This window comes from Orycteropus afer, unplaced genomic scaffold, assembly GCF_000298275.1.
Source record: "Orycteropus afer afer isolate SDZICR_OR568_19922 unplaced genomic scaffold, OryAfe1.0 scaffold00226, whole genome shotgun sequence".
Taxonomy (NCBI): domain Eukaryota; kingdom Metazoa; phylum Chordata; class Mammalia; order Tubulidentata; family Orycteropodidae; genus Orycteropus; species Orycteropus afer.
In genome coordinates this window covers 5,194,955-5,207,806 of record NW_006921813.1, presented here as the reverse complement: position 1 = coordinate 5,207,806, position 12,852 = coordinate 5,194,955, and the positions used below count along the sequence as shown (strand labels likewise).

General features: G+C 40.4%; 1 protein-coding gene across 1 annotated transcript in view; it reads right to left on the bottom strand.

Annotated features, from left to right (window-relative positions):
- UTRN (utrophin) overlaps positions 1 to 12,852 on the bottom strand; it is a 731,009-nt gene that overhangs the window by 122,511 nt on the left and 595,646 nt on the right. The window contains 2 exon segments of the mRNA XM_042782042.1: positions 1,887 to 2,033; positions 6,177 to 6,445. Of these exon segments, the coding sequence (XP_042637976.1) occupies positions 1,887 to 2,033; positions 6,177 to 6,445 (416 nt within the window).

Below are 12,852 nucleotides of genomic sequence, written 5' to 3'. Positions count from 1 at the left end.
TCTAGGAAATGGCCACTGAATGTGGCAAAGCTTGAGCCACAAGCTCTTGGTTGGTGGTTGGATATGCTGTTACCTATCAATGATCACGAGTCATTCGTGGTTTGGCTCTATTAAATCTAAGACAAGCGAGTATGGTCTCAAATGACAGCAGCTAAGATCGAAGATGTCGCTGATGACTAAGAGGCACCTGACACGAGCCATGGTCTTCTCAATCGCCTCATGTGCAAGTGGAAGCTGGCCAACAACCAGAGAGGACAGAAGAACTGAACCATTCAAAGTATGGTGTTGGTAAGGAATAATGCAAATATCCTGGACTTTCAGAAGAAGAGACAAGTCAGTCTTAGAAGAACTGCTCCTTAGAAGCAATGATGGTGAGATGCGAGCTCACTTATTTTGGACACGTCATGAGGAAAGACCAATGTTAGAAAAGGACACCGGGGCTGGTAAAGTAGAGGTCAGCAAGAAAAGAGGGAAGCTTATGAAATGGGCTGAGCCAACAGCCACAACACGGGACCCCAGCCTACCAGTGACTGTGAAAATGGCACAGGACCAAGCACCATCCTGTTCTGTTGGACGTAAAGTCCCCGTGATTTTGAGCCTACTCAAAGACAACTAACTGCAACAACAATAAGATCTAAGAGCTAAAGGTGAATAACAACAGCATTAATGGGCTATCTTGTCTGGAAAAAAAAATGACCAAGCTACCTACATAGTAACCAGTAAGAGGAAGGACACTGGAGATTTTTTTTCCAGCATCAAAAGGAAATACGTGATTAAGTTAAAAAAAATGACTCCTTTATGAGCCATTAAGGGAAAAAAAGTCTCTGTAACTACTGCAAGTTTTGATTACTGTGATTTATCTGAACTTTTGTAATTTCCTATATTGTATAACCGTTATTATGTTGTTATGTGCTGTCGAGTTGACCCCGACTCATAGCGGCCCCTCCCTGGGTTTCCGAGGCAGTATCACTACGGAAGTAGGATTGCCCAACCTTCCTTCCGAGGAGTGGCTGGTGGGTTTGAACCGCCAGCCTTCTGGTTAGCAGTCAAGTGCCTTAGGCACTATGGTACCAGAGCTCCTATTGTATAACTAGTACATCAAAAATATTACATTAAAATCTATGCTAATAAATAAATATACCCCTTGTGCTCAAGATATGGAAAGTTAAATACCTGATATGTTGCCACATACCGCATTCATTACCAAATAAGATCAAGAAGGAATGAGAAGAATGATGGCTATGCTGGTTGTGTGTCAACTTGGCTGGGCCTGGCTGAGTGGCTGAGCAGCTGGTGGTAGTTATTCCCCATGATGAGACTGACAGTCAACTCCATGGTGGGATCTACCACAAGCAGCTGAGTAGCTGCTTTAGGAATGTGGTCTGCTTCCTGTATATACGCAGCAGCTTTGGGAATGGTCTCTAGTTTATGCCACACTTGAACCCTGCATGTAGCTGAGCCGTTGTTCAGCAGCCTGCCATGCTCTGCTGACCTTGGGACTTTAAATGGACTTGAATTAACTGCCTGCTGCATGGTTGGTAACATTGGGGCTGTGCCTTTTTACTTGTCAACCTTGGGTTTTGCAGTCTCAGCAGTCAGCAGCTGTCTGAGTGAAGAAAAGCCTCTAGCTGCAGTGGGCTGGGAGCAGGAGGCAGAGCTGAAGTCCAAGGCTGAGGGGCTTTCACCCAGCCTTGGCACTTTGAACTCAGAGCCACCAAACTGTGAGAGAATAAACTCCTGTTTGTTCAAGCCATCTTATTTGTGGTATATTCCTGTCAGAGCAGCACTAGGTAACCAAAACAGATGGCATATGGTAGAACACTGAGGTAAGGCTTAAAGACCAACCAAGATGTAAAAGTGTACTATGAAGAGGGATGAAATGACACCTGTAAAAGCTTCCATCGCATATTAAGGTCATCCAGCTGGCGAGACATCTTTAGAGACGGGTGCAAGTCAAGTGGAGACAGCTGACTGGATAAATCATTCACTGTCTTAACTTTTAAATTGATTGGTGCAATTTCTTCTCTAAATGCCTGGAAGAAAAGGACAAAAATTATGTCATCAAAATTTAATGAAAGCTAGTATTTCCTACTTTCCTTCATAGTGAAAAGGCAAGGCCAGCTAAAAGGTCATTAACTATGGTAGCCTACTCAATGACCCTAAAACCAGGTGCTGTGCAGTCAACTTTGACTCATGGCAACTCCATGTGTGTCAGAGTAGAACTGTGCTCTAAGGGGGTGTTCACTGGCTGATCTTCTGGAAGTCACCAGATCATTCTTCTGAGGAGCTGGCAGTTGGGTCTGAACCCCCAATTTTTCAGTGAACCATCTGCACGACCCAGGGACTTCTATTCAGTAGCACCCTTTAGTAACCCAGATTATCGACCAGCGACCCTTTATAGCTCAGAGAATCTGAATAAATACACAAAGAGAATAACTACTGCATACTCATTTAAATGATTAGGTATTTATGATTTTTTTTTATTATATGCAAGTCTGGAAATTTTTATCATTATTATTCATTTTACTAATTTCTAGTCTTGATTCTATCTTTAATTTTCTTTTTTTCCTTGCTATTTTAATATGTCTATCTTAATGTTTTCATTTGGAGCCACAATTTGATTTGAACATGTTTCCACATCAAGTTAGAAAGCGACCAGTGAAAGCAAGTTTCCTAATCCCAGAAACAATGCCTATTATGTATATGAGAAGTAAGGGTTGTCCCTTGCAAAACATTTATGATCCCTGTCTGTAGATGGCAGGAAGATCAGGTTCAATAGAAAAAGAGGTAAATGAGGCTTAGAACTGACAGATGGCACTTTTTTGTTTTGGACACAGAACAAAAAGATGGTATGGGAGGGGCTGAGGAGGATGCATGGGATGAGGGGAAGAAAACATCTAGCAAAATCAAAATATACTTGGGCCTAGGAAAGCTCTCTTTCTCCTCATATCCCATGTGTAGCCTAAAAATAATCTTATGACTGATGAACATCAAAACAATATTGAGCATAACTTTATTTTTAAAAAGAAAATTTATGTTTAGGTAAATCAGAGAATATGATGACTTAGTGTTTTAACATTCCTAAACATTCCCAGCAGCCACATGAAGCAGCTCAAGAGGGAGATGACCAGTGGACTGTCACAACTGTTCTGGTGCCCCAAGTCTAGGTCAGAGACATTGATGCTGGAGGTCGCAGTGCACATGGACGGCAAAGTGCGTAAGGTGAGGAATACCACCAGAGCACAGCAGACAGGGACATTGCAAAAGCAGGCAGAAGTGGGGAAGATGACCAAGGCATCCAGATTGGTGCAAGGTGGGAGGAGAAAGAATTCAGAGATGTGACAGTTTTTCTCCACAGCTGTGGTGCTGGTCTTTGCTTGAAGGAGCCCTGGTGGTGCACTGGTTAAGCACTCAGCTACTAGCCAACAGGGGGGTGGTCAAACTGTGCAGCTGGTCTACAGGATAAAGATGTGGCATTCAGCTCCTGTAAAGATTACAGCCTTGGAAACCCTATGGGGCAGTTCTACTCCACCCTATAGGGTAGCTATTAATCAGAATGGATGGCAATGGGTTTTGGTTTTTGAGGATGTGTTTACGCAAACAGGTACATAGACAATTAAGTAAGAAAAGGAGTTGCACGGCAACAGAAGCCATAGAGGCCTAAGAAACCAATAATTAATACATAACATGGGGCAGATGGAAGTGAGAAAAGAGAGATCTCAGTGTGGACTAGGCAGAGGCCTGGGTTCCCTCAAAATCAGTTTCAATTATGGAACTGAAATCTATCAAGGTTTCTCTGGCTGTGGTTTTCATCTTGTATACACTGAGATTCTCTCCATGGGTACCATGGAGTGCTCCAAAATTGTAGTCAGCTTTTAAAACCAACCACTTTGTAGTTTTTAGATGTTTAAAAACAAAATGCCAGAAAATGTTCTGAGATTTGTATGATTTTACATAATAATCAGTTTTATTTCAAAAGGAGGTAAAATGTTTTTTCTAATCAGCATGTAACTTTAGAACAGATTTTTAAAAATCTTGTAGAATAAAGGAATTTAATGTTTCCTTTATCAACATGTCTCACGATTCCAAGCCACAGGTGAAAACGTCAACAGACTTCTGATAAACAAAGTCTTTGGATTTTGTTTGTAGTTTTTAAGGTCAGGTGTTTTACAGCAATGAGGAATTTCTTATTGTGGGAAGAAAGTTCATCTCAGCTGTTGTTTTATTTTATTTTAATCTGAAATAAAAGGCTTCAAATAAATTAAGTTTTAAAATGGTTCCAGGACTGCTGCGTGTTCCACTATAAAGAACTAATTTATTGTGTTTTGGCTGTACTTTCCTATGACAGAATAAGAGACTTTGCCATGTTCCTTACAATAAAAACAGCAACATCTGCTAGCATTAAAGGTGCTGACTGGCAGCCTGTTGGCAGATGTGAATCCCAAACTCTCTCCTGCCAGAAGGTATCAATTCTGCAAATAAGAATGATGAAGGGCATCTTTAGGGAAGTTAGTATTATTTGATTACACCCAAAGATTTTGTTTTTGAGCTGCTAAATATTTATTAATATTTACCAATAACCAGTACTTATTTTCACCTAAAGAGCTCTGGTGGCGTAGTGATTAGAGCATTCAGCTGCTAACCAAAATGTCAGTGGTTCGAACCCACCGGCTGCTCCACGGGGGGACGATGACACGCAGTCTGCTTCTGCACAGAATTACACCCTTGGAAACACTATGGAGCAGTTCTGCTCTGTCCTATAGGGATGCTATGAGTTGGATCCGACTCAATGGTGGTGGATTTTTTTTTTTTTTTAATTGAACTTGCTTATAGCTTCATATTTAAAAGAACAACAATAATAATTAGCAGTCCCAGGCTGAACCCATGGTTTGAGCCTGAGTACTAACCTAAAGGCTGGCTGTCTGAAAGAAAGGTCTGTGGCTCTGTTTCCATAAAGATTACACCCAAAAACACCTTTGGAGCAGTTCTACTCTGTGATTCACAGGTTTGTCAGGAGTCAGAATGTACTCAATGGCAACGGGTTTGGCTTTTTTTGATCTAATGCTTTGGCGGAATTTGAGGTGTACTTTACAGAATAAATAAAACATTCCTGACTGGATCCATTTTGTTTGGATTAAAGAGTCTTGAGCTATTATCATCTTTTTTCCTAATAAGGTCTTAAAATATTTTAATCCACAGTTTCATTCCTCTTAAAATATTAACTGTATTTTTCCTAGCTTTCCATTTACGCAGAGATTTGAACAAAAGGATTTGGATGTACAGGTGGGTAATTCCTTTAATCAAATGGGATTAACAACTCCCAAACTTAGGCCTTTAATAACCCCAGATACAAAACATTTTATCCTTTATTATAAATTGACACTTTCAGATTGAAACGGGTAAATGCCTGCTATAATTCAAAGGCATTTTGGAAGTCCAATACAACGTAGTTTTTATAAACCATTGACTTAAAGATTTTCAGTGTTTGAAAACCATTTTTTTTTTTTTTTTAAGACTTATGCAACTTCCAAAAAAGCTGTGCTAAAAGACTATGTTTTCACTTGGTAATTTTAAACCCAGATCCATCCATGGAAATGGTTTTAAGAATACTAGGGCTGTAAGAAAAAGCCTGGGAGCTCTGGTAGCATAGTGGCTAAGGCACTTGACTGCTAACCAGAAGGCTGGTGGTTCAAACCCACCAGCCACTCCTCGGAAGGAAGATGGGGCAATCTACTTCCGTAGTGATACTGCCTTGGAAACCCAAGGAGGGGTCGCTATGAGTCAGGTCTGACTCGACAGCACATAACAACAAGAAAAAGCCTACTTAACTCATACTGTAACTGGAAACTTAACTTATGTATGTTTACATTGAAAGATGGCAGACATCAATACTTTTTCAGTAATAAATTTAAGCTCAAAAATTTAGTACTTAACTTTTAAAACTTTGAATTGGGTGAATAAAAGCATAAAGAAAAATGAAATCAATTACTGTAGAAGTCCCATATGGAAAGCCTCTTTTGTGGCAGGAAATGTGCTATCTCCCGACTTGGGAGGGTGTTGCAAGGATAGAGGCCTTATCCCAATCTCTTATAATAACTTATCCATGTGTTACGTTTGTGTTATGTTTAACAAGAAAACATTTGTTGAAATCCTTTATCAAAGGTAGTGATGCTGACCATGGTTGTTTCAATGTGATCCTGCAACGAGTCGATAAGTAAGTCCCCCACGGGCTTCCAGCAGTTTCGCACTGCCTCTGCCTCCTTCATGTCCGCATCCAGGTCATCCATCGCGCCCTGCAGGTCTCGTAGCTTCTCCAACGCCTTGTCGACTTGCTTTTGCCAATTGTTAGTAACAGCATTTAGACTTTCCCACTTCTCTCTGACTTCCGAAGACTGTTTGCGCATGGCTTTGGCAATCTTTTGGGCTCTCTCCTCAGGGGTCAATTCTATGATTTAAAAAAAAAAAAAAGAAAACACAACAGAAAAAGACTAGTTTGGATGCCTCAGGAACTCTCTTGTCCTTATAGCCAAGTGGGAACACCACCTTTTGAAGGGTTCCTAGCGGGGAACACGGGGACAGAGACATTGGTCAGGATAAGAAAAGATTCTTACCACAAATTCCCTACTGCATTTAAATGTATATTCAGGAGGAGAACAAAATAGCTACTTAGATTAATAAGCAGCACAGAGTTTTTGGTGACTTTTTAATTTTAATATATTTGCAAACCCTGAAATATAAGAAGATAACTCAAGAAATAAAACCATTTTTCTTTAACATAACTATAGTTATTAAAATCCAGTTTTTTCATTTCATTGTCCTCAAGAGAAATGGCAAGTATAATTACCAGAGAACAGCTATGAGTTATGAAGAAAAAACCCTCAGAAAAGAAGATTCATTTTTCTTTTTATACTGAACACATAACTGAAGGCAAACAAACTCTCTTGGATACTTCATCACGTCTGAATCCGTTTGGCAGTACATCTCTAATGAAGGGCATTCCCTGCAACCCCGGAAGGGTAACTCAGCCACAAACAGTTCAGCAGGACGACTGCAAGATTTCAAGGACCATTCCAAATATGTAACAGAGCAAAAGGGCTTCTAGAATGTCTGAAGTAAAGTCAGACTTGCAGACAGAAAAGGCGGGCATAACTCAAGGGAAGGTCACAGGATGAGAGCAGGATGATAAGCGTCAAAAGAGAAGCAAAGGACACAGATGGGAATCAAAGTCAAGTTCAAAGTGAAGAATCAGAAACACAGAGAGACAGGTGGGCAGACAAGGTCAGAAGAGTAGGATATAGAGCAGACCAGACAGATCTCTAGCGTCAGCAAACACCTCTGGGACCTCACTGTACTCTATACCTGAAGGTACCTTCCTTCCTATCTAGTGGGTCTCATGGCTTTCTTCTGCTTGAGCACTGAGAAATGGGAGGCCAGGCAGAGACATACAACCAGAGCAAACTGCACATCAATTAATTTCAGAGAAAAATGCATCTTTTGTAACAATGGCCCATCTTTTGGTATAAATCACATTCTCCATTTCTGCTTCACTGCAAAATGTTGCAAATCACTCCTTAAAATAGATGAACTGAGGCAAATGTCCCTAAGTAAACCAGAGCTTTCACAATCAGTGTATATCTGTCTTCCGAGATATTATTTAAATATTATTAAAAGTCAAGTTAAAGGGGACAGAAAGAACAGATAGTATTTTTCTCTACCTAAATTTCCAGAAAATTCTAGACATCAATATTTACACCTCAAAGAAGCTTAACTGTAATACATCTCTGAAACCAAATAGACTATGAGAGATCTATAATCACAGAACTCAGAGTGGTACTGTTTCAAGGGCTGGGAGACCACAGAGAAACTTGAGTCATCCCTTGGCAACTGACTTGATTAAAAGAAGACAAAGTATCAAGATTGGTAGGCACACCAAAAACACCAGTAAAAGATAAATAAGGAAAATAACCTAATTAGAGCTTCAAGCAGTGGATAAGTTGGGAAATAGTCCAGTACAACAGTCAGGAAGGGAGCCAAACCGCCTGGAGCAAAGTCCCCAAACATGCAAGGTTTTCAATGCACCTGGAACATGCCAGGATTCTAAGGTTGCTGTAAAAAACAAAAAACAAAAAACAACTTTCCATGGAAAGATATGTCATCAGAAATGCAAACCTCATTTAAATCCATATACCTTCCAGATATTTATAAAATGATTCTTGCTGTATGTCAGATAAGAAATAAAAACATTCTTTGCCTCCTTAGAGATGGGCTTGATAAGTTTCTGATGGCAACACCTGCATTTGTTAGGAAGTCACCTGGCTTTTTCAAAGATATATTTTAAGCACTCATGTTTCACTATTGTTTAAAAAAAAAAAAAAAAAAAGAGGTACCCATTTCAGAATAGACAAGTTAATTATGATTTTTGGATAAAGTAGAAACCCTTTCATACGTCAGGCATTAAATAACCTGGCTCAGCGACACCAGCTTCTTTGTCCTGTGACAAAACACTGTACACTTGTTGTGACTTTTTTTGTCTTCACTTAATGTGAAATCTTTTGACTGTGCAGTCCTTTTGTAGTATTCATTGTATAATCGCTACTCCAGCAGCTCCTCAGAAGGAAGGCTCTACCCTCGGTTCACCATCTGTTTGCCAGGAAGGAAACATTAACTAATTCCAGAGGCAGAAGAAAGGTGCTCCTACTGCAGCAACCATCTCGGCGAAGCTCAGAACACAGAGAAGCACCGAACGAAACAGACACCTTCTAGAACGTTTGTGAAACATGTAACACGGAGCAACATGTGTGATAACAAGTTATGACCATTTGGGGTAAGAAAAGAGAAAAACATTAACAGCAAAAGGGCAGTTCAGATGAAAGCAATAAAAGGAAATGATGCCCATTTTTAAAGAAAAAACCTCTCATAATCAGAACACTAAAGGGCAAAGTTTTCAAATTTTCTGAATAGATATTTCATGGCAAATTCTAAGATCATCATGCAAGTGTGGGGGATCTTCTCAAACCAGCATCTGAACTCTGGTATCTATTAAAAACTGTTCAGAGAATTGGTTTATTAATGCTCAAGCCCCACATGAATAGATTCTGATTTAGTTGGCCAAGGGTGAGACTAACCTAACCTAACCCATTGCCATCAAGTCACTTGGGACTCTCAGCAACTCTATGGGACAGGGCAGAATGACCCCACAGGGTTTCCAAGTCTGTAAATCTTTACAGAAGGAGGACTGCCTCATCTTTCTCCCATGGAACAGCTGGTGGGTTCCAACCACTGACCTTTTGGTTAGCATCCAAATGCTTGAACCACTACACCCCCAAAGCTCCTGTTAAGGGTGAGCCTAGGCATGGATATATTTGAAGAGCCCCCCAGGTGACTGTAATGTTGGCCAGGATGGACTACTGCAAGCCTACTGGTATATAAATTGATTTCTCAGGTCTGTGCTATGGAAAGATGCTCTGGTGGCACAGTGCTTAAGGCAATCAACTGCTAACCTAAAGGTCAGTGATTTGAACCCTTCAATCACTCCATGGGAGAAAGATGAGGCAGTCTTCTTCCATAAAGATTTACAGCCTTGGAGACCTTACAGGGCAGTTCTACTCTGTCCTACAGTGTCACTGTGAGTTGGAATCCACTTGATGGCAGTGGGTTTCATTTGCGGTTGTGTAAGAAGCCCTAATGGTGCAGCGGTTATGAGCTCAGCTGCAAAATGAAAAGCCAGCAGTTTGAACCCACCAGCCGCTCTGCAGGCGAAAGCTGTGGCGGTCTGCTTTAGTAAAGATTTTACAACCTCAGAAACCCTTTGGGGCAGTTATACTTTGCTCTTAACAGGGTGGTCAGTGGGTTGGAAGGATGGGTTGTTAGGTCAGTCCCTCTCAGTACAGGCCACTCATTTTGAAAGGCCAGGGAGCAAATGAAGCTCAATGATGAAGGGTAATCTAATGTGCCTGGAAAGGGCAGTAGTAAAAGTAAATCGTAGACAAAGAGGCAACCACATACATTTAGTAACAATTCTGAGATGAGAAGTGCTTCTCCTAGGCCGTTGTCCTAGTCCCCAGTGTGTGTGTGTGTATGTTCTTGCGGATGTTGGGGGAGTTCTGTTTCACTCTCTTCACCTCCCTTTAGGCCTCCACATTTAATTGGCCAAACATTAAAGCTGGAATTATATATATATGGGAGCTCTGGTAGCATAGTGGCTAAGGCACTTGACTACTAACCAGAAGGCTGGCGGTTCAAACCCACCAGCCACTCCTCGGAAGGAAGGTTGGGCAATCCTACTTCCATAGTGATACTGCCTCGGAAACTCAAGGAGGGGTTGCTATGAGTCACGGCTGACTCCACGGCAAACAACAACAACAACAACAAATATATATATATATATATATTTATAGTAAGTAGAAATTTGTTACAAAGATAGTAAAAGAAGAATGAAATCCATTCCTGTATCTTTAATTCAAATTTGTAGTAGAGTCAGAACAGGTGCATAAGTTTCTTATTTAGCCTTACTTTAGTGCGAGAAACGGCTCGAAGCCTTTTCAATGACCTAAAAGGTGCACGTGCAGCAAATAAAGGTGATGTGATGAAGAATTTGTTGCCAGTAGGGACTGGTTCAATTGTTTCAAAGTGAAGGAAAATTTACATAAGATAAAATGGCAAGTAGAAGTTGTCAGCAAGTTGGACGTCAGTAATAAAAGGTGGAAGAAGAAAAAAGATGAGAAAGAGAATGAAAAGAGCAATTCTTAACTGTTTTATCTTGTTCAACCCAAAAACCTAATCAACTGTCATCAAATCACTTCCAACTTACAGTGACCATATACCCAAAACCAAATTCTCTGCCATTGAGTTGATTCTGACTCACAGTGACTCCCATCAGGTTTTTAAGGCTGTAAATCTTTATGGAAGCAGACTGCCTCATGTTTCTCCCACAGAGTGGCTGTTGGGTTCAATGCACCAACATTTTGGTTACCAGCCAAATGCCTTGACCACTCCACCACTAGAGTTCCTTAGCGACCCTACAGGCCCTCATAGAGTTTCTAAGGCTGTAAATATTTATGGTAGCCAAATGCCACATCTTTCTCCCACAGAGAGGCTAGTGGGTTTGAACCACCAACCTTTCATTTAGCAGCCAAGCACTTTAACCATGGTGCCATCAGTGCTACTTCTTTGTTGTCCAGTTATCTTTATTTCTTCAAACTATTGTTACGTGCCACCAAGTTGCTTCCAATTCACAGAATAAAACACGGCCTGGTCCTATACCATCCTCACAATAGTTGCTCTGTTTGAGCCCGTTCTTGCAGCCACTATGTCAAACCATCTCATTGAGGTTCTTCCTCTTTTTCACTGATTCTCTATTTTACCAAGCATGATGTGCTTCAGGGGCTGGTCCCTCCTGAAGACATGTCAAAAGTATATGAGATGAGTAGTCCGGCTGTACTTCTAAGATTTGTTTATTCTTCTGGCATACATTCAACATTCTTCACCAACACCTTAATTCAAATGCATCAGTTTCTTCTTAGGTCTTCCTTCTTTGCTGTCCAGCTTTCACATGTATATGAGGTGACTGAAAATACCATGTCTTGGGTCCGGCACACCTTAGTCCTCAAAGTGACATTATTCTTGCTTTTTGACTTTACAGAGGTCTTTTGCAGCATAATCAGCCAATGCAATACATTGCTTAATTTCCCAACTGCTGCTTCTATGGGTGTTAACTGTGGATTTAAGTAAAATCTTTGACAATTTCAGTATTTTCTTCATTTATCACGATTTTGCTTATTGGTACAGTTGTGAGGATGGTTGTTTTATGTTGAGGTGTATTTCCTCAATACACAAATTAACTGAATGGCATCGATGCCAAGCTCTCTGATTACATCATTATCATATGGTTCACTGGAATCCAAATGCAAAAAACAAAGCTGGACCAGGAGCAGAGACTGATTTAGAATTAGTCCTCTTTCCCTTTATGCCCTATATAAGCTACATGATCAGCTTGTTCCTGTTTCATCATGTGGGCATTGCATTTTCTCATACTGCAAAAACATTCTGCCCTCAAAGGTCCATTATACTTCTAACATTCAATTGTATAAAAAAGAGAAAGCCTCCATATATCAAAAAAAGAATATTAACAGCAGAGTCAAAAAAAAGAAAAAAAGAAAGGTCAATTTTCTCTATGTGGATGTATGCAAAAAACTTGAGGAATGCACCATGGACAAAATAGTGATGGAAATTTATCAGAATTTGTTTTCAGTAAAGATCTCCTCTATTTATTGTATTTTATCTCTCCACTGTGGTACTGGGAGTTGTAACCTCCATTATGACATTCTCCTTGTTAGATTCTAAAGCCTTATGTTACGTGTTTTACTTCCTTCCATCTTGTTTTGCCATAACCAACGTAGAGAATGATATGCCCTCAGTGAACGATTACTGCATTGAGTTGGACTGAGTGGAATTTTCAGATTTACTTTTTATTGGGAATATTAAACTTCATAACTTTAAGTGGAATTCTTTCCACTTGTTCCCCCCTTTCTTCTTCCCAGGCCTATATAAAGCATTGAAAAGTTTCTTAATGAGAAAGGGATGAATAATCCTTACAGAGTCACTGCAGGTCTCGTCGTTCCAAATTATCTGCACTCCTTGCTTTTTTTTTTTTTTCCATGCATCTGCAATCCTATTGTATTTCACTAAGAGATCAAAAGAAAAAGAATCAAACTCACTGTCATGGAGGCAATTCAACGCATAGCGACCCCTCCTTGGGTTTCCGAAGCGGTGTCTCTAGGGAAGTTGATTGCCCAGTCTTCCCTCCGAGGAGTGGCTGGTGGGTTTGAACCACCAGCCTTCTGGTTAGCAGTC